This window comes from Tinamus guttatus, unplaced genomic scaffold (assembly GCF_059628265.1).
Source record: "Tinamus guttatus ecotype Peru unplaced genomic scaffold, ASM5962826v1 Tinamus_guttatus_pri_ptg000389l, whole genome shotgun sequence".
Lineage (NCBI taxonomy): Eukaryota > Metazoa > Chordata > Aves > Tinamiformes > Tinamidae > Tinamus > Tinamus guttatus.
In genome coordinates this window covers 8,220,844-8,235,631 of record NW_028288923.1, presented here as the reverse complement: position 1 = coordinate 8,235,631, position 14,788 = coordinate 8,220,844, and the positions used below count along the sequence as shown (strand labels likewise).

Below are 14,788 nucleotides of genomic sequence, written 5' to 3'. Positions count from 1 at the left end.
TATGTCCTCACATGACATGAGAAAACCTCATTATCCAGAGGCCACTTCATTACCACCGTTTTTTTTCTTTTGTTTTTTTTTTTTTTCAATGTGTATAATCAGGCCTCCAAGATAGTCTTTACTTCATTCCAAACTGGTTTCTCAAATAAGCTATATTGTATTGAATACCAGAAACGAGACCATGGGTAGAATTGTCTAAGACTCCTTGAGGGGCTTCACTAGCAACTTGACCAAAAAAATTCCATGAGCTGGATATGAGTTCACACACTGATTATTTAAAGGAAACACTCCTATCCACAAATCTAGTATTTACTTAAACATCTTTTATTTAATTGAACAGAATTCTCTGTTTGCCTTGATCCTTGCCTTTTAGTAGTGTTTGTATTGGCTCAATACCCTCAAACACGACTGTGCTGAGTTTGACGCAGTAGAAGAAAAGAAGCTTTGCCCTAAAGGTGTATATTATTAGTAAATAAAGGATAATTCACATCAGGAGTGAAACAAATTTTTAACATAATAAGCACCTGCTATCATATACTGTCTACTGATTAAGCAATGACATAGGTTTGTAGAAATAGTGGTGTATATTTCACAATGGATGGAAATTTCAAGGAAGAAAACCAAAGCACTGGCACAGGACTACTGTGTAGGCAGATGCCCATGTCGCAACTTTCCCCAGTGTTACTGTGTGGGATTCAGAAACATTATTTCAGAAGATGTTAACGCAATCATCATCCATCATGCTTTCAGAAACACGCTATTTTAACTTCACCTTCTCTTAATCAGCTAACCTAGTAATGCATTTGAATTTTAGAACATTAGAGAAACCCCTGAGATCAGAAGAAGGTAAAAGCTTTAGTAAACAAGATATTTATTATCATAGACAAAATAACAGCAGCATGGTCACTTTGCAGTGATTTGCTTTCTTGTTACTTGGGGTATAGACAACATCTACTACCAATTTCATTTTTATAGCAAACGTCAGTATGACATCTCCTCCTGATTTCCCAGCAATTCTCTTGGTCTTCAGAAAATTTGTAATATTGATCTATGAGATTTTCCCCTGCATTTCCTAAACATCACAAACCAGCCCATTTAATCAGCTTTAAAGACTTAATCACACTCACAATTTTGAACTCCTGCCTGTGTCCAGAAAAGTCTAAGTCACAGGTGAGAAAATCAGGCCTACTCAGGAACTACCACAAGCCTATGCCAATGCATAGAGATACATATAGAGATAGAAATAGAGATACATATAGATATAAGAAATTTTGGAAAACTTAAGTAATAAATTTTGTATTAGTTCACTACAAGGACTCAAGATTCAGTCAAAGTTCACTTGCTCATTTTTAAGCTTCATTGGAGAAGACAGTTTCTTCTAAAGAAGCTTGCAAGATTCTTTTCCCTTAATAATTCTTTTATTTTTACCACTAATGCACAACAGATTTACTCTCCTAAGTTTTCTTGCTTTAGTAGAAACCTTAGTCATTGTTTAATCATAACTTGATTTTGAAGAAGCACTGAAATAGAAGAGTACAACACTTCAGGAAGGAGTGCAGCTTGTACCTATACAAAGTAATTGCTTTTAGTACATGTGTGACTACCTGTGGTAATAGTTAAGTGCTGTTGCAGAGCTGAAAGGATGACAGCCATAAACAAGCATTTTTCTCAAAATCTCTGAGAGTGCATTGGGAAGAGGGTTTTCTATTTTATAGCGTTTCTTCAGAGTAAGCCTTCACATACAGACATTCCATAAATATCCCAGAAACTCATCTCAAGTCTACCCATTTTTGTTGAATCGGCCAGAGGAAGGTTTCACTTGCTATCAGCCTGAAGAGGTTATTGGTTTTGTATTTTTGCAAGGGTTTTTGTTTGTTTGTTTGTTTGTTTTGTTTTTGCCTTTTTTTTTTTTAATGTTGTTAGATTACCGTACCTTTAAAAAAGCCTTCCCCAAGTAAACACAACAGTTGTCAAAGTTCAGACTGTACTCACTTGTAAATGTGGTTGTACAGTCCCAGGACACAGCGTGACATGCATTTGAATCAAGTCTGCAAAGATATTTTCCCTTCCTTTCCCTTCACCCTGCTTCCTCAGCAGTTCACACTCACTTCCTCACACTTCTACGCACGATCATTAGTGCAGTAAATGAGACTGGAGATCGTTCCTCAGTCTGTTTCAGGTGGAATTTGCTTCCACAGTGTAAATGAAACTACAAAACAGGGCCAGAAAGAAGGTGAGAAGGGCCAAATGGACATGGGGGGAAGGGAGCAGAAATACATCTAAGGTTGACTATCCACAGTAAATAGATCCTGTCACTGTCATCTCTCCTAGACTCAAACCTTTAATCCAGATAATGGAGATAACATTAGTTTCCTAACTCACCTTTTTGATTAAGTTGATCAATTAATGCTCATAATGCATCCATGTAATAGAGCTTCAGAGTAAATTGTAAAGAAAATTGAAACATTTTTTGCCTTGAAATACACATTCCCAATGGTTACCGGGAATCAAACAGTATATTTTTGTTTAGGGAGAAAAATATTGCTGCTCTATGTTCCTGAAAATCTCCCTTCCTCTTACAGCATATGCATCACATAAAATGAAAGAAACAATGACATTTTTGGTGTTCCTATCAGCAAAATTCCACTGCCAAAATTTAATCTTCTAGATTTTTGCAAGCCTGTATGTGTCAGTGAGAGCCAGTTACCTTGAGAACTTCCATTGCCTCTGACTGACATTCACAATTTGTTCAGTTCTGTTGTTGAGTTGCAAAATCCTTTGTTCCTATTGAGACAAAATCCTAAGATCCTTAATTGCTAAATATCTGTTAAGTCAAAGAGAATTTTGTCAGAATCAGGGATAAATTCTAAGCAAAATGCTGGGGTGTTTTTTTTGTTGTTGTTTGGTTGGTTCTATTTTTTACTTTGTGTTTACTCAAAACTCATCCTTGGAGTTGCATCACTGAAGAATTTTGAAATAGCAGACAAAATAAGGAATAAGTATAAAAGTAATAATAAAAATAGAGCAGCAGGAGGATAGAAAGAGGAGATAACATTTCGCATAGGAAGGATATTTCAGAAAACAAGTTGAAAATATGATCCATGTTGTGATGAAAACTGGGTACGTTGAACCCTCAGGGACAGCTTGTCTTGCACAAGTTCCCAGACGTTACAGTAACTTCCCAGCACATGCTGTGTTAATAACAGACCCTGGTATTTTTTGTTAGGCAGAGAAACTGCATTAAAGCCAAACTATATCAAGGAGGCCTTTTCCCCCCCGCTCCTCTCTGCAAGCAACATTTTCTCAGATCGGGTTGCTGAAAAAAACTGATTTGGAGGAGAACTAAAGCAAAAGTTCAGCCTACTGCTTTTGTAAGGCTAATATCTCTTATGGGCTGTAAGAACGGTTAGGGCATGGTGTCATGCTAGGTAATCCAAAGAAATCCTGTTTGTAGTGTGACATGAGTCAAACAGCAGCACTTCAGGATTCTAACATGCATATAATGAAGAGGCAAGGAGGCCATTATTCTTCTATTTAATAAGTAATTTTGTGCAGTGTTACACCTCAGTTGAGCTGGGAGCTGAGGAGGTTGCCGAGAAGTGACAGGGTTTAAGAAATATGCTAACTTTTAGCTACTTCTGAAAAGATATGCTGCTGCTACTAGATTACTGACAAAAGTGAACAGATTTTTGGAAACGTGTATCCAGAACTGAAATTCATGCAAGTCATTTAGTAGTTTATCCAGGGGAATGTTGGTATTGGATCTCATTAAGTTCCATTTACTCATTTTTCCTGCTAAGTGGTTCAGACACTGAAGAATGGAAAAACGTCTGACTGATCACGCTTTTGAGAGCCTTCACTTTAGTGAATAGAAGACGGTTTCAGAGTCCCTCTTTCATGAGTTCACGAAAGTGTTCTGAAAGGTTTATTTGTTTTAACCAAGTTATAAAGCACTTTTTAATTCATTTGCTCTTTGAATTCTGCTCTTTGGTTCTAAAGCATGAATGCAGTAAAAGGCGTAACTATAAGGCAGGCAGTCGTCTTAGATGTGGAGATGGATTGTACATAGATTTACCCACATACGTATTTCTTATACTTCAAATCTAGATAATCACAGTAAACTGTAGATATGAGAAGGAAGACTGACTGCAGTTAAGAGACAAATAAAAGAGTCCAAACTTTGTTAATGGAACTTAATTAACTTTTTTTAAAAAGAGACTTACATTATCAAGTCTGATTGTTCAGATCTGAGTTTAGATTATCAGTGTACTCTTAAAAAAAACAGCCAGTCTGCTGGGTTTGGCTGAAGTGACCTTTCCAAGGAAGAGATACAACTTACAATTACATCTGAATTGTTGGGCGCAAGCACTTCCCATCCCATCCCGTGAGCACGATGTGTTAGAACACTATTGTTCGATGAATCATGTAAGAACATTGTTTCCTTCCAAGGCTGAGGAAGATATAGGCAGTTGGGAAAGGTTAATTGTGGGAAAATGGTAGAAGCACCAACATTATGGGCAGCATTGCATCACAGGCTGGGACATACGTGGAAATGCAACAATGTAATCATAGCAAATCTAAGCTTGTGGAAGGGACCTTTGAACATAATATATTCCAGAATTTCTGCTTAAATCACGGTTATCACAGGAGTTACAGGGTAGTTGTCATGATAGTTCTATTGAGTAAACAGTACAACAGACATATAAAATGACCCGATTTTATACTCTGCTATGCACATCTCAAAAATTTAGCATCTCAGTTTTTGATCACAGGGGCTGGCATCAATCACCAGCAGAGATATAAAGTAAACTTGTAGCTCTCATTGCTATCTGCACAGACTTTAGAACACGAAGAGATGATACTTCACATCATAGTGCTGATCCACCCTCTTCCCTCCCATTCCCTCTCAAAACAGGAAAGATTATAGTCATAAATACACAGTTCAGAACATGAGCATGAGTTTTACAGCATGTGAAACTACAAAAGACATCAGCAGAGACAATTCTCATAAGATTCCACTCTTAGTTTCTGTATTTCTAGGATTAACACTAAATGAGTGGCAGTTTGAACAGGGGACAGTTAACCTGTTACATTATACATGACACTTTCATAGTCTGGAAAACTATTTCCGAGCCATGACAAGTTAGAAAGGAAAGGGAAGCTTGTTAAAGACTTCTTTGACCAAATACTTTGAGAAAATAGATTTAACATAACAAAAGCTTTTAAAACAGACAGAAAAAAGCCTTGGGATGCTTTAAATATTGCTACCACGCTACATTGCAAATGTTAGTAGAATAATTCAGGAGCTTCTTTATGGCATGATGCAAATCATTTTGCTAACAATGTTTTTCAGCTGGAAGTGAAGCTGCTCAGATTACAAGCCTAAGAAGCAATATTTTCTGCTGAAAACAAGAAAAGTGTGAGCTTTCACATGGCAGATCAACTGGTCTCATGATTTCCTGTTACAGGGTATTATATACCGCTGTGAGAGAATTTCAGCTCTTCTACTTGGACCTCATCCTAACCTAGCTTGTGAAAAACCTGCTGTGTGTGTAGACTGCAAAGATGTCTTCATTACCTGGAGAAAACAATTCTCAAATCTTCACACTATCTTTTCTTGGATATTGCCTTATTTTAGGAAGCTGCTAGATAGTACTGATTATTTCTGTTGTGCTCAGGGATTAATATTTTCAGATAATGCAACAACTTACCAATTTTTTTAAAAAAAATTGCCCATCTCATTTTAAATTCTGTTTTTAAATGCTTCAGGGAGCATTCTTAGTATTCATGTAACATTGTATAGAATTTAATATTATATCATTATAAATAAGCTAGTCAATCTCCTGAGCTTTACTTTGGCCTAACATTGTGCAAATCCTGAAACAGCTGGAATTTAGATAAAGTTTGTGGCTGCATCTGTGTTTTCAAACTTAAATCTATCATCGGAGGGGCGAGGAGGGAAAAAAGAGGGGAGAGAGGCAGGAATGCTGCAAAGTACAGCACGTTTTCTACATAAGAATGACTGTATGCAGATACTCTTCAGTCTGAAAATAGGAAATGACTGATGGGGCAGTACCATAGGGGTTCATCAAATAACTGGTATGGAGAGAATGATGAGGGTTCTACTATTCTCTTTCTTCAAACACATGAACTAGGAGGCAGCAAGTGAAGCTAGAAAGAGACTAATGAACAAAAGGTGTTTTCTCACACAGAGAAATAGAACAGTAATAGACCAGCTGAACTTCTTGTCACAGTATATTGGTGCTAAAAGTTTACACGAGTTGAAGGACAAACTTACCAAATCTGCAGAGTTGTCCAAGGACAACTCCATATCTGGCTCAAGAGGCTCCTCTGCAAATAAATGATTAAAGGCATGAGTGTATCTGAGGGCATTATATTCATGCTTGTTTTGCTCCTTGCTATGCACCTGCTTTTGGGCAGCATCAAAGACAAAATATTGGGCTAGAATAACTTTATAGTGTCACTCAAACACTAGAAACATGAAAAATAAAAATGCTTAAGCCCAGATCATGTTATTAGGCTCAACGATCAAATGGAGAAATATTACAGGAGATCGTATGACTTTATAGCCTCACATTCTATTAAAATCTATACTTAGATTTTAATCAAATAAAATGCGTCAATTCTAGAGAAGTCCCTTCTGCCTAGCACTGAGTGATTTGTGCACTTATACGTGCTAGGACTTTTTCCTGGCAAATAAACTTGTTTCATTTAATAGTGAACCCACCGTTACAGCCATTTCTAGTATTATATAAAAGTCAAACAGAAGCAACAGATGACCTTACAGAAATTGCAAACAACCAGTGCCTAAAACGTCATTGCAAAGTTTTGCACATTTTCCATACAGTGTTTTATACATATATATTTAGTGAACATCTGTTACTGTGCTTGTATTGCCCCTTAGAATCAATCCTGATTACTGTTTCTTTCAGGATAAGAATGTCTGGACAAAATCATTCCAAAGAGTCATGGAGTACAAGGCACCGGCATCTCTCTGGCCACGCAGAACGAAATAACAGGTACACTAATTGCTAAGGCACTGAGGGGATAAGTATTGCTCTACAAATGACTTCAGTTAGCAGCCTATGTTCACTGCTACAGAGCCAGAGAAAATTCTCATGTTAATCATAAAACAACTCCAGTATTTTTGGTGGCAGCACATTTCACCAGGCTCCTAATGTAAGGTGGCAAAACCAAGACTTCATATCACAGTGGGGCTCAAGCTAGTGTTCAGAAAGTGCTTATACACTAAAGCAATTAAATAAAGCTCTTAAGCTTCTCAGATCTTAAGATCTGCAAAGCAGGGTTGTATCACAGCATGAGAGGGTACAATTTGGTCTGCTTCTCAAAGCGAATACAAAAACACATACTAATGGGAACTGCCCTGGAGGAACTATTATTATTCATATTATTGTTAAACTCCCCAGGTCTTGTTGCTTTGGAGACACAAGAGTATGAAATCAGACACCTAGTTGTTTTTATTCCTGAAGACTACCCTTACCATATTAGTGAAGGCAGAATATAACAGATTCAAAATGGACATATTATCAAAACTGCTAAAAAGGGCTAAAAATATGCAGTTATCCAGAAAATAGCACTATCTATGAGATAAAAACAGCATTGACCTTTAAGTTACAGCCTGCTAACTTTTCCATGCAAGAGGATCAGTTCTGTGGACCTCAGCCTTGAACAACAGTGCACCATGTGCAGGGAAAGGTTTTTAACACTTTCCTGGAATAGCTTTGATAAGGCACAAGCCTGCAGTGTTCGGTGAGGAAAGAACAGTAAGTTCTTAATGCCTCCCTGTGTTAAAAACACGTTACTACATGGAAAGGTCCCTTTATGTAAAAGTTTGCTCCAAGAAACCGTATATGCCCGATGTACGTGCAGAACAGCAGCTGCCCTCTAATGGTGCAGTGCATAGACAGCACAGTACAGGCTTTTGTCAGCAGCTGGCACCAAACACTTTCTTTCATTAAACCCCAGCAGTATTTGTCATGAATAATGTATTATTCATAAAGAAGGGGTGTGTAAACACTGTGTTTGATCTACCCAGTAGCAGTTATTTTGCCAGATGTGCTTATGTAGATAAGGATTTTGGATAGCAGCAGTCTGTGCACATACAAAGTCAGCTAGTGACATATAAAACAACGGGCAAAAGTCTCCCTCTTAATGGTAACAAATCTATATACATACTGTTTGAAGCTTTTCCTAGAAATAACAGCAAGTTAAAAACAGTGCATAATGCTGTTGAGAAAATATATTTAAAATTTTCCCCCAAATCTGTACATAATTGTTATTTATATCCCTGCTTGTATTCAGAACTATACATTTATTTCCCCATTTTAATTACAACTTCTACTCCCATAAGCCTAGAATGTCCAGTTTTACATGGAAAATATTTTGCCACATACTTTAATAGTTTCACAACTGCAGGCAAGTTGTTCTGACTGTCCATGATCATTCTGCTAAGTAGAAAAGGTGCCAATATGTAAGCATGCATCGATACATATACAATACTGGCTTTATAAGAGCTGCTCCTGTCAAGGGGGCTAATGCAGGTTTCCTGAATGGGATGAACACAAAGTATTTGCTATTGGCAAATTGTATAAAACTCTTCCTATTTCCTACTGAGCAGGGTAGAAGATATGATTGTTTAATTGGTTATTTTTGTTTAATATGGTTATTGACTAACGGCTAACAATACACGTGGCACTGAATGCTAGACACTTGATATTTATAGTGCAACGTACACATTGTCCTCATATATTCATGGGCTGATACCAGAGCAGCTCTTCATTAAGTTATTTTCCCAGCTGATTAAGGACTCTGTGTTCATGCTGCCTCATGACCCACTATAGTAAACAGTGTTCACAAGAGCTCAATGCCTAGCACATCTTTTCTGTTATCTTTGCAGTACTTACAGAACAAAAGTGTTATTAGCTCTTGTACACCACTATGAAATTCCATTTTATATGTGAGACCTCTCCAGTAATCACAAAAAAAACATTTAGGTCAGTTGTTTGTTTTTAAACTGAAAACAATAGCAAGTAGCCTGGCTTATAAAATGGCTTATAATTTTCTTATCATGAAGGCAAAATATCACTTTCTGACCATCTTTTATAGCACCATTTCATTTGAATTCTCCAAATGTCATTTTGTTTCCATATTTGAAGCTCTAAAGAGGTTGGACTAGTAATTTTTCCCCTTCATCATCAGCAGGGAAACAAGCTTATCATCAGTGTCCGTTATTTCAGCACATACACAACACACACTTTTCATTCATATATAATCATTAAGCATATGAAAAACAGTGGATATTTCTGAAGAAAATGGTAAAGAAACCTCTCATTTAGGCAGTTATCCATACAAGCTATATATGGTATAGATTTCCCATACATCAGTTCACTATCACCAGTTCTCCCAGACATGCTCTTATTGCTTGGAGGAGGGGGTATGCTGTGAGCAGGGGTTGTGCAGGTGTGATCCAGACTTTTTTCTAGGGATGGGAGCAGGAAGAGGATGAAAAAAGGACAACTTGTGTATAGGTGCTTATCTTGGAGTGCTTAAATACAGTGTATCTCAAGGTCATGGCCTCTCTTAAGTTATCTTTCTGTAGAACATTTCACAGAATATATTACTACATGAATATATTGTTACTGCTTTTACCTTTAGCTGCCTGGTAAAGGTAAGTACATTTTATCTTTATGCTTCTTTAGAGCCAGACCCAAAGACTCTTGTCTTGAAGTGTTTCTTAGAGTGAATTTCTGATCCTCAGAATATGCAGAAGCTGGAAATATCATTATTTTAAGCAAACATAATACAAAATACAAACACAAATACAATACAAAATACAAACATATTTGCCTGAAAATGCTCAGTGTTGTTGTAAATTACAATCCGTCCACCAGAGAGAACCTCTTGCATACAAAGAAAAATAATTTGAAGGATGAATGAAACACCTTGCTAACACTTAAATCTAGCAAGTTCTATTCAGAAATTTTTCTTTTGCTTTTTTTTTTTTTTTTTTTTTTTTTTTTACAAATAGCACAGACATACTAAGCCTGGAAAGTTTTCAGAAGTTATTTGCAAAAGGTAACGGATTTAAAAGAAAGTTTCCCTTGGTAATGATTAAATATACACTGTATATAATATGCACTACATATACCATGTATATATAATATACATGCACACAAATCACATTTATACCTCATTTTTTACAGAGAAATGCAGATTAATTTCACCACTAATACAACTAGACCAGAGTAAATGAGATTAGAAGTCCAACTGCATACCATACCTTAAGAGCCTCCATCGCATTTAGTCACTAGGATAAGGTACTGAGCTGTTTAGCCACTATAGCATTTAGCAAGTTACTGGACATGTGACACTCTCCCCTTCCTGGCACAAATTTTTGCTAGATCTTCTGTGAAGCATGTGCCCTGCTTGAGTGAATTCAGGGTATAACAGTCAGAATATTAAAGGTATTTTAGGGTCTAAGATTTCCATAGTGATGCTAACAATGATACCGAGCCCCCCAGAAACATGGTGTTTAAATTTACTGTCCTAGAAACGTGTCTGCTTTCCAAGTTTTACTTAGGAGATCTCAGCCTCCCGGACATCTGCCTGGGACCTTTTTTTGAAACAAAAATTCCTTGCATTTTCTGAAATGCAGAGATTCATTTATTTTCTTATTTAAATAAAGGATACAGCCAGAGGCAGAGACTGCCTGGCAAGAAAACTTCTACTAAAGGAGGGAAAACGCACTGTTTCTAAAAAAAAAAAAACAAAAAACAAAAAACACACACACACAACACCCAGAAACCCAGAGACAGATGTTTTAGAAGTGTACCCAGATCCACATGTCCCTAGATTAGGACTGTACTAGTATTGATACCAATCATTAGCACCATGGATCACTGCTCTGTCACGGAACGTGAATTTTTAAATGCAGAAGGTGCTACTGTATTATTAGGTACCTGTCTTTGGATTATAACTTTTTAAAATATATATATATATATGCAAGGTAGTTCAATCTAGATACACCCTGGTAATAATAAAAAAACCTTCCAAAATTACACGTGGAAAAAATGTGTATAAAGGTGATTTGATTAGAGGAAGACGCATTGGCCAGAACTTCCTTTTCACTAGTGGAATTTTACAAGCAGTTTTCAGAAATTCCCTCTAGAATACAAACAACTGGTTTCAGGTTTTTTTTCCCATTACACAGTCTGCACTAAACATAGTTAAAAATAAAAGGAACTAGAATCATGTATCAAATGAAATCAAAATCTCAATTACACAAATAGTACTTTGAAAATATAATTCTTGACTTCAAAAGCAAATCTAGAATAATTCCACTGATCTCATTAGTCTTACAATGAGATTAAAAACAAGCTAAGCTCATGGCAGGGGACAGGGCATGTTCATAGTCCTTTTTTCAAGTGAAAAGTAGTTAATCTAATGAATGACATTTGCCAGGTTTTTTAAAATACTACCTGAAAGTTTAAAGAAATGACAAAGAATTATGCATAACTTTTTATGTGGGTCCTTTTTAAGTAAAATACCGTTCCAGTTTCACTTCCCTGACGCTTGACCACTTTAGTTGGTTCTGCTGTTTTACTTCCTCCTTTAACTTTTTAGAAATAAAAAGTCTAAGCATGTTTTGACATCAGGGGCCACAAAATACTTCCAGATTCTTTGGCCAGACACTGAGAAACACACAATTCACACAGCATTTGAATAGTTTAATGTACTAAAGCCCAATTTTCCTAACTGTTCAAGTCACAGTCAGGGGCTGGCTCACCAGCAGGACATCCTCATCAGAGGCTGTCTCCCCAAAGCAGAGCATCTCCTCCCAACCCTCTAGCCAGACTATCTGTGTGGCAGTTACTCGTCTGAAGGACTGTGCTTTCCCAGAACATGGAAACACATCCCCCACCCAGTTCTGCTAAATCAGGACAATCTGAGAATTGCACAAACACCAATTTCCTCTAAACCGGGGTATTTCTAAGGCAAATTCAAGATCAACTGTTTTCTGATGAATTTAAAAGATGACATAAGGCACAATGTGCAATAATTCTTCATGCTTTAGGTTACAATTTCTTATATTAAATATACAATGGACATTTGCCAACCTTTTGATTATTTTCCCTTTTGTAAATTGAAACACTGAGCTATTCATATGAACAGTGATAGAACAGCATAAATAGGATTTCTTTCTCACTGTGGTTTTTGATTAGGCCAGTAACTCTAAGCGGCAAACATTAAAATAAGGATTCTTTTGAAACACCACTTATGTGCTTTAAAATCTGTTGAAGGATAGATGTGACTAAGAGCAAGCGAGGCGCTACACACTATTTTTACTTTTGCTTTGCCTGCAAGAACACATACTATCTTCCTGAACAGCAGGAAGTACCATACGTGGTTAGATCATTGTAAGAGGGAACTATAGGATGTGAGCTCATATGACAGGCTCCAGAACATCAGTTGTGATCTGACTTTGCACCTACCAGTCCAAGGGACATTCTCTGAGCTAACTCACCCGTTTGGAAAAAGAAGCCAGTGCCACACACAGCGGATATTAACATCCCAAAAGAACCGAAGAATTTCCAGGATGACTCATACTGTGGAAAACAGTAGCCACTTAACATGGAACATTGAGAGGTCAGTAGTCTGCGTAATACTGAGCTTGTCATTTGTTATTGGGACCCCTGGAAACTGCATTGTCATCTGGACTGTTTGCACAAAAATGAAGCAAATATCTCCTTCAGTCCTGCTGATCTTGAACCTGGCCATTGCAGACATTCTAGTACTGATTACTCTGCCAATCTGGATTTACTCCTTTGCTGACTCCTGGGTTTTTGGAACCACCTTCTGCAAAATACTGGTTTTTGTAATTTACTGCAGCATGTATGCTAGCATATTTCTGATTACTGCGCTGAGTTTGGAGAGATTGATGGCTGTGTTTTACCCATTCACAATTCAGAGATATAAGACAAAAGAAAAGGTTTTTGTCATCATGTTCCTTATTTGGTTCCTATCTATTACTTTTGGAGTTTCTGTCATTCCATTTCAAGAGACAGAAGAATTGGGTGGTGGACTACAATGCACATGTCGCAACTATTCTTCTAATAGACAGAAAGTATCCTATCTTTTGCTAGAGACTCTTGCAGGTTTTGTAATTCCTTTTTTTATAATTTGCACTTGTTATGTGTGTGTTGTAAAGAGAATAAGCAAAATGACTTACCAATCAAAGCGTCGATCAGAATGGTTAATTGCCAGTGTGGTTGTAGCGTTCATTTTGTGTTGGCTCCCACATCATCTCTTCAACATCCTAGAGATTATTTCAGTACAGATAGAAAACTCTAACAAAGAAATGTCTTTGGCACTGGATGAAGTTTTAAACCTAGGCGTGTACATCTCTGGAGCACTCGTATTCATCAGTAGCTGTATTAACCCTCTGCTTTATGCCTTTGCTGCACGAAAATTCCAGAACCATCTGAGATTTGCCAAGATATCAAAGCTGTTTGAGCAGTTAAGTCAGACCGTAACTGAAGATGACAAGAAAAAGAACTCTGTTGTAATCCAACAAGAAAGTACTGCAAGAAGCACAGAGACTCTTTAACATGGATTGTATACCAAGTAAATAACAGGATTGTGGGGCATTCCTCCAGCAACCCTTTCATCTCATGTTCCCAGTTTTCCTTCCTAAAAATGTGCACAGAAAATCAAGGAATAGTCTATCTACTCCAGATGAAGCTAAACAGGTAAAAGCAAAAGCCATTAGGATGTATTTTCTGTATTAAAAAGAATGTACAGGAACAATCAAATTCAGTTCCTTCTCACAATATTATCACTGTTTGAATTCTCTCAAGAACTTCAGCAAGGTAACAGAAGCCAAAAACAGGAGGACTACAATTTTACTTTCCATCAAGATTGCAATTTCTAGAAAAAAGTTTTGTGGCAAACAAACTTTGTTGGTAAAAAGAATAAAACACAAAGTTTTGCTAAAAGAAAACTTTTAATTCTTCTGTATAACCTGAAGTTTTAAGTATGCAAGCTCCTGATACGGATAGGAATGTTTAAGTATATTAATTATGCATGAAACTTTATAGATTGATAAAAAAGCTGTTCTTATTCGAGACTTTATTTAGGCCGGTTTAAAAGTAACAAGGACTGTTTGTATGAAATACACATACTACGATCATTCTCAAACAGTTTGATATGAGTTAACTTCGCAGAATACCTGTTAAATTGCAGAATAATTGGACCAGGCCCTAAGCGGGGAGGGAAGAAAGAACCTCATTATTTTTTACTCACAAGAAGACTATGCCAGCAGTACAGAGTGCTTATCATCTTGAGAAACACAATTTGTAAGAAAAGAAGTTTTTTGGACAAGATTTTTTTCTTTTTATATAGAGGAGAACGGACTTCATCTTTAAGAAAGCAGTAAATTTTGGACCTACAAGGAATTTGTTTTTATTTCTGTGAACATGTACAAGCCGAGAAAAGAAACTCTGTAGCCTGCATAAATGTTTTCTTTGGAAGCTTAAGTTGTGCCTAAGACTTTAAATTTCCCTTTGTTTACTTTATGCCAATGACTTGTAATGATAAGATTAAGATAACTACTGATTACTAAGAAATGTATCACAATGTCCTGTATCTTGTGTTCTGGACAACTGCATACTAGCTACGTAGCTTATCCTTACAAAGAAACTGCAAAAGACTAACTAGATCTTCCTTGTCAGGAGTTGTTTGTGTAGCA

The 14,788-nt window shown here is 36.8% G+C and overlaps 1 protein-coding gene across 1 annotated transcript; it reads left to right on the top strand.

Moving 5' to 3' along the window:
• Nucleotides 1-12,612: 12,612 nt before the first annotated feature.
• On the top strand, nt 12,613-13,648 carry LOC104574427 (leukotriene B4 receptor 1). The gene has a single exon (XM_010221686.2). The coding sequence runs from the start codon at nt 12,638-12,640 to the stop codon at nt 13,646-13,648; it is 1,011 nt and encodes a 336-aa protein (XP_010219988.2). The 5' UTR covers nt 12,613-12,637.
• The last annotated feature ends 1,140 nt before the right edge of the window (nt 13,649-14,788 follow it).